The 15086-nt window shown below is 36.8% G+C and overlaps 1 protein-coding gene across 4 annotated transcripts in view; it reads left to right on the top strand.

Annotated features, from left to right (window-relative positions):
* The window catches only part of TNPO3 (transportin 3), an 83150-nt gene that overhangs the window by 24514 nt on the left and 43550 nt on the right, over positions 1-15086 (top strand). For all 4 annotated transcript variants that reach the window (XM_057731257.1, XM_057731256.1, XM_057731255.1 and 1 more), the window contains 5 exons: positions 67-267; positions 1244-1317; positions 2609-2765; positions 11792-11935; positions 14870-15045. In XM_057731257.1, the coding sequence (XP_057587240.1) occupies positions 67-267; positions 1244-1317; positions 2609-2765; positions 11792-11935; positions 14870-15045 (752 nt within the window). The remainder of the gene's footprint in view (positions 1-66; positions 268-1243; positions 1318-2608; positions 2766-11791; positions 11936-14869; positions 15046-15086) is intronic.

Consider the following 15086-nt stretch of genomic DNA (forward strand, 5'->3'; position numbering starts at 1 on the left):
TGTATGGCATTAATGTTGTTTAACAGAGTAGTTTTTAAGACTTTTTTTGGCCTGATCTGCTTTCAGGTTCATGCATGGGAGATTTCAGACCAATTGTTACAGATCCGGCAAGATGTGGAATCGTGCTATTTTGCTGCACAGACCATGAAAATGAAGATTCAGACCTCATTTTATGAGCTCCCCACAGACTCTCATGCCTCTTTACGGGACTCATTACTAACCCATATCCAGAACTTGAAAGACTTGTCACCTGTTATTGTAACACAGGTAAATCCTATGCTTCTCATTAGGAAAATTTGTAAGGTCATTTGGATTTATCAAATTGATTTTGATTGACATTGCTAGGCCTTGTGAAATGATGTTAACTGTACAGACTCGTTGTTCTATTCTTATAAGTGAGTAGAAAGTGAGAATTTAAATCTTTGTATTCATCTTAAAATTCATTTGATATCAAACTAACTTGAATACCCAAAAATGGGGGAGGTGAGTGTAGGTTTTTACATGCAGGCATATGCATGCGCCCCCCCCCCCCCCCGCCCCATTTGAAATTGTAGATGATAAAGTAATGTCCTGAATCGCAGGTCTACATAGTTGCCTTTTAAAAAGAATCCTTTCTAGACTGATTGGCTAGTAAAAGTCTCATGAATGAAATGGTGAACTAGAGCATCTGGCCTTTCTACCTTAGATACGGAAATACATTAGAAAGGAAAACTGGAAACTTCACTGAATACATACTCACATGTGTTCTTTTCCTGGCATAGAAGTGCCCTTGAAGAGGAAGTAGGCTTTTGCATAAGGCTTCAAGATAAGAAATGAAAAGAGAAGGGAAATGGCAGTCCGTTACTTGAGGAGTGAGTCAAAGGGCTGACTTTGTCAGTAGCTTTGGCTTTTTGGCAAAGTATAATTTATATGTCCATGAAGTTCTATGGTATTGCCAAATAAAAGTAAGTATTGATATGTTCTGAGGAAAATCTATAGTCTGTTATTTCTGACTTCTTTTTGTTATTTTTGTTTGGTTTGGTTTTTCATTTTTAAAGGTTAACTTTTAAATCCCAGCAATTTGTATTTAGCCCAGAAGAATTTACATGATATATAGTTGGGGTGAGAAGGAGGGTGGTGTCACAGTTTTAGCTGTCATATTGTTTGGAAGAAATTTAGCTTCTTTGCTTTCCAGTTAATATTGATGGAAACTCTGTTTCTGTTCATCTGTCTATTCATTTATTTAATCTCTCTTTTTACTCAGCTGGCTTTAGCAATAGCAGACCTTGCCCTACAGATGCCTTCCTGGAAGGGATGTGTACAAACATTGGTGGAAAAGTAAGTAACTTGTATTGACTATATGCTAGCACTTGGAATTACCATTAACTTACATAGAGAAATGTGTTAGCAATAGCTAGACATTTGGACTGTTCCACCAAACTCTTTTAACATAGAATTATTTATTATTAACCTTTGTTAGATTAAAAGAAAATCATTTAAAATTTAAATACTATAGAAATATGTCATGTAGGACATAAAAGACTCTCATAATTTATGTTTGTGCGCACACGCACACACATACACGTACTTCTTGAATTAACTACATCTTTCATTGCCTTGTGGATCACTCCCACTAACTGTCATATTAGTGGTTTTTATAAAAATATTGTCATAATGTTTAAGATTATATTAACTTGAGACTTGTGAGTATATGTTCTTACTAATTGGGGTTTTTTTCATATAAAAGGGACAGTATTATTTTTAGATATATGGAGCTTGCTACTTTGAATAAAGCATTTCCTCATGGTCTTGGCAAGATAATCTTGATATTTGCTTGCACTTGGCATTTAGTTAGGAAATTATTTTTGAACAAAGTGAATGTCCTTTTTACCACGAACTATAGTGTATCATTAAAACCTCTATATGGATAATTTATTTTTTGCTTTAAGAAAATTTTTGTTAATAATATTAATACATACACCTTGAAAAAAATTCTAGCAGTTTGGAAGCTTTCATAGTAAAAAGTAAATACCTTCCCGTCTTCCTATTCCTGTATTTTATAAGTAAACACTATTGGTGATTGACTGTATAGCCCTCTAGACTTCCCTTTAAGTATTTTAAAATAAATTAGTGCACATATATTAATATGCATATACCTATATGTATTTTTTCAGTTGTATGTAATAATATGTTTCATATACTTTTTATCGCTTAATACATTGTGGACATCTCATGTTATGACATAGCTACTCATTATAATGGCTGTGTATGTTCCATTGCATGATATCTGCAACCTTTTTTTATCCTAATCATGGAGGACCTTTATATTTTCCCAATATTTTTGCTATTATAAGAACATACTTGTAGTGCATATACATCTGCATGTGTGTATGAGATTTTTCTGACAGATAAATTTCTGGAAGTGAAATTGCTGGGTCATAGATTATTATACAAGTAAAGATTCTGATTTCTAGATACCTTTCCAAAAAAGTATATCTATTTTTCTCCCCTTTAACAGTAGTGAGAATTCTACTTTTGTTGTCATGGTTGTTCTGATGGCTGTTATCTTATGTGATTGTGTATTTTTGGACTCTTAAATAGCTTATATCTCTCCTCTTTGCTTTCCTAGATATAGCAATGATGTAACTTCTCTGCCTTTTCTACTGGAGATCCTTACAGTGTTACCTGAAGAAGTACATAGTCGTTCCTTACGAATTGGAGCTAACCGGCGTACAGAAATTATAGAAGATTTGGCCTTCTATTCTAGTACAGTGGTATCTCTATTGGTGAGTATGTTTGAAATACTGAGTTGCTGCCTAGGGGCAAAAAGCCTTGGTGGTTATTTTGTAATTCAGTTGCACTATTGTGAAATAGCTTTCTTAGCAAAATTTGGCAATGATAATACTGTGGCGTTTATATAACACTTAACAGTTAAAAAGTACTTTCAGAAACTATACTTTTTGAGCTTCTAAATAATGCTTTGAGGGTGGTGTTCTCTCCATTTTACGAATGAGAAACAGACTTTAGAAATATACAACTGCTAATTCAGAATTTGAACTCAGGTCTTCTGATTACATACCCCTTGCTGTTCTACTTCTTCATGCTACTGATTGTAGGCCCTTGATTAAGGACTGTGTCAAGGGAAGTGTGTATGAATTTACTTAAGGAAAGGATCCTCTCTAAGGGATGAATTGAGATTTTTTGATAGGGTAGTGGTATAGGACTTTACTTGACCTTTGAGCAATATCACAGTTATAGATTAGCTAATACTACACCATCCTTTAAAAAAGAGTTAAATGATTACGTACTTTTTGATTAGGTGGAAATTTTAATGCTCTAGACTGGGGTGGGTAAATTTATGGCCCATGGGCTGGTCACCTATTTTTGTAAATAAAGTCTTATTGGAACACAGTCATGCATTTAGTTACATGTTGTCTATATCCATAATTTTGGGCAGAACTGAGTAGTTTTCACAGAGACCATATGGTCTGCAAAGCCTAAAATATTTACTGTGTGGTCCTTTATAGAAAAATTTTGCTGATTCCTGAACTACTAGATGGTATTAAATTGATTAGCTAGCCCACATCTCATTTTTAGGTCTTTATTGTCCAGCTCAATTTTCTCAACAATGTGGTTATAGTAGGTTATTTTCAGGAATGTGTTTCAATACTTCAGCATCACAGAACTTTATATTTGAAAAAATAAAATTTTGTTTAAAATTGTGTTCAGTTTGGTGTTAGCAATTCACTGGAAAATTACTTTTTTAAAGTTAAATGTACGCATATTTTTTCAATTAACCATTTATTTTAAAGAAATAGTATAATAGAAAATAAGAAAATATAGATAAGCAAATTGCCTTCAAACCATCTGGGATCACACTATTAATCCTTTAGTGTATATCCTCTAGGAACATATATACAGGTTTTGAAAATCCAAATGAGACTATGCTCTACCTACCCTTCTGTAGCCCTCTTTTCCAGTCATCCAACTTCATCTTTCCATTTCAGTAAATTTATTCACATTTCCTGGGTTGGTCCTAAAATATCATTTACAGCATTTTTCCAAATCAGTATCCAGTCTAGAACCATACCTTATATCAAGTTATTATGACTTAATCACAGTACCTCTTCTTCCTTTTTCAAAATGACACTGATTTGTTGAAGAGAATGGACTAGTTCTATAAAGCATCTTCTTACCTCCTAGATTTTCTGTTGCCTTGTCTTTATTTCATTTAGTTTGTTTTTCTGTTCTTTTTAATTCCTCTAATTGGAAGTTATATCTAAAGCAGCCCTGCTTAGTAGGAATTCCTCAAGAGAATTAAGCCTTAAATGCCCTAAGGCATCCATTGTTTGTAATGAATTTTCTCCTATATACCATCCATAGGATGATTGAGAAAATAAGCATTCATATCATTTTCTGCAGGACTTAATTCTTTCCCAGAACCCTGGTAAGAAAGACTGAAAGGCTTGATGGATTAGTTTTTTAAAAGGTTAAACATTTTTGGCTAGAAAACATCTTAGATACTTCATGCTACAGTTTATCAGAAGATACACTTTTTGGTTGTCCTTCCGTTAGTGATGCTAGCATTGACTGGATTAGGATGATGACAGTCTGATTCTTGCATTTATGAAGTTTGTTTCCCCCTTGTAATATAATGCAGTTTGTACGAATGTTAAATTCTAGTTTATAATCCTTGCCTTAATAATTTCATTGTGGTTTGCAAAATAATGTTTTGCTAATTCTGTCTTTTTGTCTACATATATATAAGCATTCTTCTGAGTTCCCACTAGAAAGGCAGGATGAATCTTAATTTTTAAATTTCCTGTTTCCAACATAGGATTTTGTTTTAAAGATGCCTTAAATGTTATTTTTTTTCACTGGCTTTCTCTTTATGTGCATTATGGACCCGTGGATTTTCATTGATTCAGGGTGTCCACTTAAGTTATTCTTTTGATGCTTTAAGTGTTGTAAGTTTGGCCACTGGAGCACTTCTTTACTTCCTGACAGAAGAAGATGACTAGTATTCAACTAGTTACATTCTTGTGCCAAGATCTAGAATCCTTGGTTCCTTTTAGTATCAGTCTGGGTCCATTCAGGAGAGAGAAACCGCCTAGTAATTTGTTGGGGCTTTTTAATATAAAGAATGTTTAACTGTAACAGGCATCTGTGGTAATGAGGGATTGTCTAGTAAGAGGTAAAGAGAGCTCTTAAGAATACAGAAATAAAACAGATACAAGGAGCAGTCATTAATGCCAAGGCTGAGAAAGAGTTTCCAAAGAAGGAAGAGTTCACCCTTCTCCCAGGACTGAAATTCAGACCCTGTTGATGATGGTATAGCCATGGTAAAGAAGTCATTGTGGTATGACATGCCACTGAAAATCTGTCCTCTCAAACTTGCTAGAAACTTTGTTGTTAGGGAAGGTGTCTCACTAGAGACACTCTGCCACAAAATCACCTGGGTGTGGGAATGCCAGGGGAAGCTGCTGGCTGCTGTGCACTGTAGGCACTGGAGAAGCTGAGGGCACTGAATCTGGTGCTGGAGAAGAAGTTGTACATTCCTTAGGAGCCAGAAACACTTTGCTATAAAACTTGGTAGGGGTGGAAGAGGTTGCTAGAGAAACTGCTGGTCAGTGCACTGCAAGACAGAGAAGCTAGGAGTCTTGGGCTGAACAGAAGCTGCACATTCTTTTTATTTATTTATTTATTTATTTATTTATTTATTTATTTATTTATTTATTTATTTATTTGGGGGGGGGGTACACCAGGTTCAATCATCTGTTTTTATACACATATCCCCATATTCCCTCCCTTCCTTGACTCCCCCCCCCCTCGAGTCCCCCCCACCCTTCCCGCCCCAGTCCTCTAAGGCATCTTCCATCCTCGAGTTGGACTCCCTTTGTTATACAACAACTTCCCACTGACTATTTTACAGTTGGTAGTATATATATGTCTGTGCTACTCTCTCGCTTCGTCTCAGTTTCCCCTTCACCCCCTGCCCCCTCCCATACCTCGAGTTCTCCAGTCCATTCTCTGTATCTGCATCCTTGTTCTTGTCACTGAGTTCATCAGTACCGTTTTTAGATTCCGTATATGTGAGTTAGCATACAATATTTGTCCTTCTCTTTCTGACTTACTTCACTCTGTATGACAGATTGTAGTTCTATCCACCTCATTACATATAGCTCCATCTCATCCCTTTTTATAGCTGAGTAATATTCCATTGTATATATATGCCACATCTTCTGTATCCATTCATTTGTTGATGGGCATTTAGGTTGCTTCCATGTCCTGGCTATTGTAAATAGTGCTGCAATAAACATTATGGTACAAGTTTCTTTTGGGATTATGGTTTTCTTTGGGTATATGCCCAGTAGTGGGATTACTGGATCATATGGTAATTCTATTTGTAGTTTTTTAAGGAACCTCCAAATTGTTTTCATAGTGGCTGTACCAACTTACAGTCCCACCAACAGTGCGAAACTGCACATTCTTTAGAAGGCTGCTAAGTGAGCACACTAGAATCAGGAGGGAAAACCCTTTGCCTTGTGCAGTTTCTCTCTAATGTCCTTCTAACAAAAAGTTAGTGCCAGCTGGCACAGGAAAAAAAAAAATAAAGGGCCAAGATCAATTTTTACAGAGTAATCTAAAAGGGTGGATTTGGAGTTGAGAGGCAGTAAATCTGTAACAGCCACAGTCTTCCCATTTAACTAACTCAGCTTCCATATGTACTCTTTTCACACATTTAAACTCCAGTACAGTGGTGTAACAAGCAAATAGGAAATACGCAGAGCTACTACAGCCTTTACTTATATATTGATTACAAGGCTGTAATTGCTATCTGTGACTTTCTTCTTCCCCAAGTCATTTCATCTTTTCTCTGCTGCTATGGGCTGAATATTCATGTGTGTGCGCGTGTGTGTGTGTCTCCTGAAATTTGTATGTTAAAAACAAATCCGCAAGATGATGGTATTGGAGATGTGGCCTTTGGGAGATGATTAGATCATGAAAGTGGAGCTCTCATGAATGGGATTAGAGAGCTCCCTTCCCTTTTATGCCATGTGAAGACACAGTAAAAAGACAATTGTTTGTGAACCAAGAAGCAGGTCCTCACCAGACACTGGTACCTTGATCTTAGACTTCCAGTCTCCAGAACTGTGAGAAAGATTTCTATTGTTTATAGGCCACCTGTTCTGTTACTAGCAGCCTGAATGGACTAAGACACCTGCCCTGGCCAGCTGCTTGGGGTTCTTTACTTTGTGAAGTGACCCAAGCCTTCATTCCCCAAGAGTCTGAGCCTTTGTGGATTGTTGCTTCTGTAGTTTTCCATTAATCTTTTGGGCATGGAAGTACTAAGAGGTCCCCAGGAAAATCCTCTGAGTTCCAGACCTAGAACTGCTTGCTTTGATTTAGATAGAAGCAACACAGTTTTTCAGTGGTAATTGGGATCCATCACTCCAGCCTGAAGAGTAACCCCCTTTTCCTGTTGGTTCAGTGGCATAAGGAGCCCAAATTGTCCAGGTGATAGTCTTATGTTCCAATTCACTGGGTTTATTTTTGTGTTTTCTGGTGGAAGCATTCCTTCTTTGGGACCAAGATCTCCAAACCAATAGAGCTCAAAGTTGCCCATTACTGTTCTTCCTTTACTCTGATACGAGTTTCTTGATTAGATATGATACTGTGATGGTTGGGTGTGGTATTCTGTGAGTCCATGAATGATAGTGCTGACAGAAGCATTACAAGCAGGGAAGATAAATCTATATCCAGAATATGGGTCTATTCCTCTGAGGACAAATCTCTGCTTCCTCCGTGATAGAAGTCCAATATAATCAATGAACCTGGTCCCCATGGGGAATGGTACCACTGGGGACTCAGTGTTGGTCTCTGCTGTTAACAGGTTAGGCACTCATCAGTAGTGTTTACCAGTTAAGCCCTGGTAAGTGGAAATCCATGTTAATCCCATGTTTAGCCTCCATCCCTGCTACTGTGGCCACTTTGTTTATGAGCCCATTGAGCAAGTACTGGGTGGCTAGGGAAAGAGGCTGACATCATAGAGTTTGTCATTTTGTCCATCTGCCGTTGGGAGATTCCTTTATAATGGATGCCCTTTGGTGGGTAGTCACATAGGACAGGAATATCTTCACAGTCTGTGCCCATTTTATATCATTCATGTACCTCTTCCTCAGACTTCCTTGTCACCAGTCTTCCAATCCTGTTTCTACCAAATCCCTGATCATCCATCCAAATGATTGACGAATGTCCATGAATAAGTGGAGATCCATGTTTCCACCATCTCTCACTCCAGACATGGTGGACAGCCATACATACTGCTTGAAGGTATGCCCACTAGGAGGGTTTTCCTTTAGCACTGGCCTTCACTATAGCACCTGAGTGGGCCTATAATGCTGTAGCTGTCTACAGCTACTATGCAGAGCCATCTGTAATCCAGGCTTGAATTTTTTCTTCCTTAGTTATCTGGATGTAAAGAACACCCCAGGAGACTGCAGGCATGGATTGAAGGGGATGAATTAATGAAAGAACAGGTGGTATCAAAGGAATCTGAGCTACCTCCTCATGCAACTTTTTTGTAGCTTCCAGACCTTCCTGTACTCAGTCTCCTTATATCATTTTCATTTGATGGCAGGTTGCTGCTACATACACCCAACCTTATGGCTAGGTAGTTCAAACAATACTTAGTTCATGATGGGATGCTCAGGCCACATGATCACCTGATGTCCTATGGGTAGGCCTTCCAAGGCCCAGTAGCAAGCCAGAAGCTGTTTATCAAAAGGAAAATGGTTACTGTAGAAGAGGGCATAGATTTGTTTCAAAATCCTAGGTATTTGTACTATGATATTCTATTGGTACCTTCCAGAGGCTCCATATGCTCATTAAATCCAGAATCTCAAGGAAGTACACTCCTGTCAATGAGTTTGGCTTAATCTGGTGTTATATTCCAGCTTTCCTTGGGATCTAACAGCTGTAGAATACACTCCTGCATGTTTCCCAGGTTTCTTCAGACACATATAAGCAAAGTTTTATAGTTCTTTTGGTGTATAAGTTTTTTCTTCCTGTGTGTACCTGTTCCCCTAGGACATTGTGAGATTTGACCCTAGTTATGAGTGGTACAGGGGACGGTTGTGGTAGGTGTTGAAGAGCTTGGGCATCCTCTTTCAAGGCGTCTGTCTCAGATGGGGTTATTACAGGGCTTTCAAGCTGAGGAAGGCTAGTTTCAGACACTGGAAGGCAGGCTACTTCTATTGGTAAGGTAGGCTCAGAGTGACTTGGGGTTTCAGGATTATCAGTTTCATTAGGGTCCAACCAGATGTCTCCATTCCAATTACCAGAAATCCATTCTTTACTAATCAGTTTCAGAACTTTCACATGAGATACTTGGTGAGACTTATAAATTCAACTGTTGTTTGTAATTCAGCAAGCCACAGAATTAAATTTTGTATATGAGTTTCAGCAATATTAGCCCTGCAGCTACAAAAAATAAGAGCTTCATTTAGAGCTGTTGTGGAAGCTCTCTAGTTCTCAGACTGTGACTTGAGCTGGGTTGACGGACCGAGTTTGTCATTTTCTTTTTGAAAGCACTCAGATGAACTAAAAAAAAAAGTTCAGTGGCCACTGTAGTTCTTATAGTCATCATTACTGCCATGATGGTCAAGTGCAGTTAGCCACTTGGACTTGACTTAGCACTTTATCATAATTGACAGGTGACAGCTTGATTTATCATGAAATCTTTCTGAAAAATATATCCTGTGGTACTTAATAAGATCTATACTTCTGTCACGTAGCTTGTCATGTTATAGAACCTAGAGCACAAAATTAGTCCACAGTTATGAAGAAAAATAGGTGTTTGGCTGTAATAGCAGATACCAAAGGCTTTTCTTAGAACCTTTTTCATTCAGTTCCCCAACGTTCTCTTCACCAGTTTTATTATATCAGATTTTCTTGTTGGTATTATACTTTTGTGGTCTATTCGATTGGACTTATTCCTAAATGTTGTATTGAACTTTGAAAATTTTAAAAATATTATTCTTCTTGCTCTTGAACTGAGCCCGGCCTCTAATATTTTTCTCCCTTCATTTATTCTCCTTTGTTATTTACCTCTGCTATACTTTTACTGGTGAGCTCTTCTGGCATTTATTTGAGCTCTTAACTTTAAGAGACAAAGTCTTGAATAATACAGTTCTCAAAGAGAAACTGAAGGCAACTCAGTTCTGAAGCTTTGTGGTGAGTGTTTGATTTAATTACAGAATTCTTCTCTTCAGAGCAGCAACTTTTAGATGTAGGGTTTTTCTAAAATTCCATCTTAAGTTTTGAGTCGGTAGTTAGAATGTATAATCAAGTCCTTTCATTTGTAAACATCATGCCTTATTAAAATTGAAATGTCATAAGAAAGCTTAAAGGCCAAGCAATTGTATAATGAGTTTATAGCAAGAGCTTTGAAGATTCAAGTGTGTGTGTTTGTGGGTGTGGATGTGGGTATGTGGTTGCCATGAACTTACTTGAATCATTTCTTTTTTTCTTCTTTCATTTCAGTTCAGTTCAGTGTAATTCAAACTGATTAATAAGTATGTAATTATTATTGCCTGATACTGCAAACATAGATGGAACATGGCTACTTGGAAGTACAGTTGTCAGTGTTCAGATCATTAAGGGATTACCTATCACCACCCCCCTCATGCCTTCTAAACGCCATGGCAATTATGATATTTCTAATCCATTGCCTGCAAAAGTTATTTTTAAACATTCTTTATCTATAAAAGTTGCATTACACTTTACTTTGGGGAAAGTATATGTCACAAAAACAGTTTACAAAGAGAAACAATGGTGAGTTTTAGTCTGACTTTTCATTTTATCTTTCATAAACTATCATATTTATAGTAATATCACTTTCTGTGGATGGTATATTTGCTAGGGTATTCCAGTGCTGAAGCTGAAATATTAGCTTCTCATGAAGGAATATACTATAGTATAACTAGCTTATTTCTGTTCTATAAAGTCAAGTGTATAGATATGTAATTTATTTTTATTATTTCTTTGAGATATGATTTACAGTATTAATTTCAAGTGTACAACATAGTGATTCAAAATTTTTTATAGATTATACTCCATTTAGAGTTATTATAAAATATTGGCTATATTCACTGTACTGTATGATATGTCCTTGTTGCTTATTTATTTTATACATAGTTTATACCTCTTAATCCCCTTCCTCTATCTTGCACTCTCTCCTCTTCCCTTCTCCCCACTGGTAACTACTAGTTTGTTCTCCTTATCTATGAGTTTGTTTGTTTTGTTATATTCATTTGTTTGTTTCATTTTTTAGATTCCACATGTAATTGATAACATATAGTATTTTTCTTTCTTATTTCACTAAGCATAATACCCTCTCCAGGTCTATCCATGTTGTTGCAAAGGACATTTCATTCTTTTTCTTGGCTGAGGTGATGAGTGTTACTTTAAAGACAATTCTATTGATAAGATTACATTAATGCAGAAGTGGGATCTAAGAAGTATATTGATAATTGTTTCTGAAACATATCTCTCTTTGAACCATTCTATAATCTCTCTGTACCTCAGTTTCCCAGTTGAGAAAATGGAGATAATAATAGTACATATCTATCCAGTTTTAGTAGGGAGTAAATGAATTGAGAGTGATGAGATAGTCTGGCAATTAACTGTTAGCTGTTATCCTTCTCATTATTACACCTGTAAGGTGATTGTAATAATATTTTAAATATAATATTTTAAATATAAAGATTGACATTATTTGTTGTAACTTTTTTTTTTTTCTTCTTTTCAGGTGACTTGTGTAGAAAAAGCAGGAACAGATGAAAAAATGCTTATGAAGGTCTTTCGCTGTTTGGGAAGTTGGTTTAACTTAGGAGTTTTAGACAGTAACTTCATGGCTAACAATAAGTTACTAGCTCTCCTTTTTGAAGTTTTGGTAAGCGATGACTTTGTTTATGAAATGGCTTTTGTTTGTTTCTGGCACATAGTAACTTACTGTAACTGCCCTTCTGGGATATGAGAGTGTGGGAAGTAAATGGGAAGTATGCTAAGAAAGCAGCACTGTCCCTTCCTTGTTGCCAAGTACCAGATTAAGATATTAGTTGGTTTTTTGTTTGTTTGTTTTTAATAAATTTATTTACTTATTTACTGGCTGCGTTGGGTCTTCATTGCTGCACGCGGGCTTTCTCTAGTTGCAGAGAGCAGCGGCTACTCTTTGTTGCGGTGCACAGGCTTCTCATTGTGGTGGCTTCTTGTTGCAGAGCATGGGCTCTAGGTGCGTGGGCCTCAGTAGTTGTGGCACACAGGCTCAGTAGTTGTGGCGCATGGGCTTAGTTACTCTACTGCATGTGGGATCTTCCCAGACCAGGAATCGAATCGTGCATTGGCAGGCGGATTCTTAAGCACTGCACCACCAGGGAAGTCCCAAGATATTAGTTTTAATGCTCAGAATAGAATGTAGTTAGATTTAACAGGAAAGCAGTCTTATGTGTAGATCAATGATTTACATATTAAAATTTTAGAAACAAAAAAGCTGTTGGTATCTTTTTCTTATTTTAAAAGTATTAAGTTGTATATTTCTAACAATGGCCGTTGGGTGTTTGAGACAATTACAGATCAGAATATTATCTTTGTAGTGGAGGTAGTTTACTGAAACATCAGGATATGATGTATAGGGTGAATTTTGGGTTTTTGAGATTAGAGGTAATGTCTTTTTATATACTTGTGCATTTCTTTCTTAAACTTTAAAAGTAATAATGCCTAGTAATACATTCCTCTGTCTTGGTAGATAGGAGTAAGTGAGTGCTTAGAATAAGGCTAGTTTTTAGAACAAGAAACAGCAATATCTCAAGCACAAATATTAAACAGGTCTTTGGTGGTGGGTGTGATTGTGTCTCGTTCTCCCTGATGGTTTTCCTTCCATGAACACATGTTAGTATGGAAACTCTGTGTTTCCATACTGGTTGTATGCTGGTACACTATTATTTCGAAGATGGTAGCATGATACTAGATTGATATCATTGTGAATTAAAGAAAGAAAAGGAAAACACATTCTTCATGGAGACATTTTTGGTATTGTACTGTTGTTAGTGTATTTCTGTGTTCATTCTTGTATCTGTAGCTAGAATTCAGGAAAGTTAGGATGCTGATTGTTGTTTTGCTAACCATTGTCTTTGTCTCCATGTCTGTTGATACCATACCTCAATAATGGTAATTTTGACTCTCATCTCACCAAGTCACGTGAAGAGTAGTCAGTATTAAAAAATTCAGGTTCCACTTTTGTTTAAAAAGTGTGTAAATATGGGCTTCCTAGGTGGTGCAGTGGTTAAGAATCCGCCTGCCAATGCAGAGGTCACGGGTTCGATCCCAGCTCCAGGAAGATCCCACATGCCACAGAGCAACTAAGCCCGTGTGCCAAAAAAAAAAAAAAAAAAAAGTGTGTAAATGTAATTACATATGAATGGAGGACAGTCTGGAATACACTTCTAACTTAAAACAGTGGTGACTCTTGGGAGCTGAGATTGGGGTAAGAAGCAAGCCTAAGTAGTGTGCTAGGGTTATATTATCTTCTCTACGGATCCAGTGTCAGGATCAGTCCTCTGTTACTGAAGTGTTTCTAGGGTCAGGGTCAAATGTATTCTTATTCTTACATTCTTTCAGTGGTTTGAAATCATGCCATGTAAAACTAAATATTTTAGTTTGCTTTATGCTTGGACCATGAGCTTGTTATATAGTTTTTTTCCTGTAGTTCTTTTTTAAAAAATATTTTTAAAAAATAATACTTGATATATACAAAAGAATAAATTTAAACATTTATTTAACTTTTGAAACATAGTAATACAATGAATATTTTTTAATTCACCACCACTAAATCTAAGAATAACCTAAAGAATAATTTGTGTCTTTGTACTTTTGCAACTCTGCTTTTATAGCTTCCCTCCTCCCCAACCCGGAGATTCTAAATGCCCTTGTTTTTTTAATTATTCACATAAGACCAGTATGCCTTAACTAAATTTATCCAACCTCCCAACTGTACTGTCCTGGATAGAAACCCTGGAGGCCTCCCTCCTTGAACCTTCTAATATTCTCTAATTTGTATCAGTTACTCTTTGATCTGCTCCCCTGCTGTCATCCTGGGACTTCTCTTTACTCTGCTTCTGGATTGGATTAACCATTTTTTTAGACCCCCGTCAAATACCTTCTTCAGAAGGATATGTGGGAAATATAGAGTTTTTGCATGCATTCCTGAGAAATACTTTTATTTCATCCTTAATTTATGACTTAGCTAGGTATAGAGTTCTAGGTTCAATATTTTTCTTCAAAATTTCTAAGACCTTACTTTCTTATATACTGGCAGGCATCATTGCTAGTGAGAAGATGGATAAGCTGATTTTTGCTCCTTTCTAAGTTGCCATCTCCTCTCCTCCCCAGAAGCTTTAAGAACCTCTGTTTAACCTTAGTATTCTGAAATATCACAATGATGTGTTAGGTATGGGTCCTTGAAACTAGTTGGACTCTTTCAGTTTAGATAGTACTTGAATATCAGAAAAAAGATGGAAGAAATTTCCATAGACTAAAATAAGGCAGGGAACACATGACATTCAATTTGGAGGGACTGGTATGGGAGAAAACATGAATTTTAGAGTCATGTGACCATGACTGAGGTACAGAAAGGCTGATTTGCTTGGCATATAAGGAAATTAGTCAGAAATAGGAAGGTTGATGGATGTTGTCTTGTTGAAGGCCATGACTGTTAGGCTGTTATGCATTTAAAGTATATGTTCAGAAACACACTATAATTGCTTTCCTGTTATTTGGATTGTAGCTTAATGATCATACTTCTTACTTCCCTATTTCTGCTACCTCCTAGCAACAGGATAAGACCTCATCCAACCTACATGAAGCTGCTTCAGACTGCGTGTGCTCAGCTCTTTACGCCATTGAGAATGTGGAAACCAACCTGCCATTAGCCATGCAACTTTTTCAAGGAGTCCTGACATTGGAGACTGCCTATCACATGGCTGTGGCACGTGAAGATTTAGACAAGTAAGTTATTATTAAGGGCAGTAGACCTGGGTTCACATACA

Source organism: Hippopotamus amphibius, chromosome 4 (genome assembly GCF_030028045.1).
Source record: "Hippopotamus amphibius kiboko isolate mHipAmp2 chromosome 4, mHipAmp2.hap2, whole genome shotgun sequence".
Lineage (NCBI taxonomy): Eukaryota > Metazoa > Chordata > Mammalia > Artiodactyla > Hippopotamidae > Hippopotamus > Hippopotamus amphibius.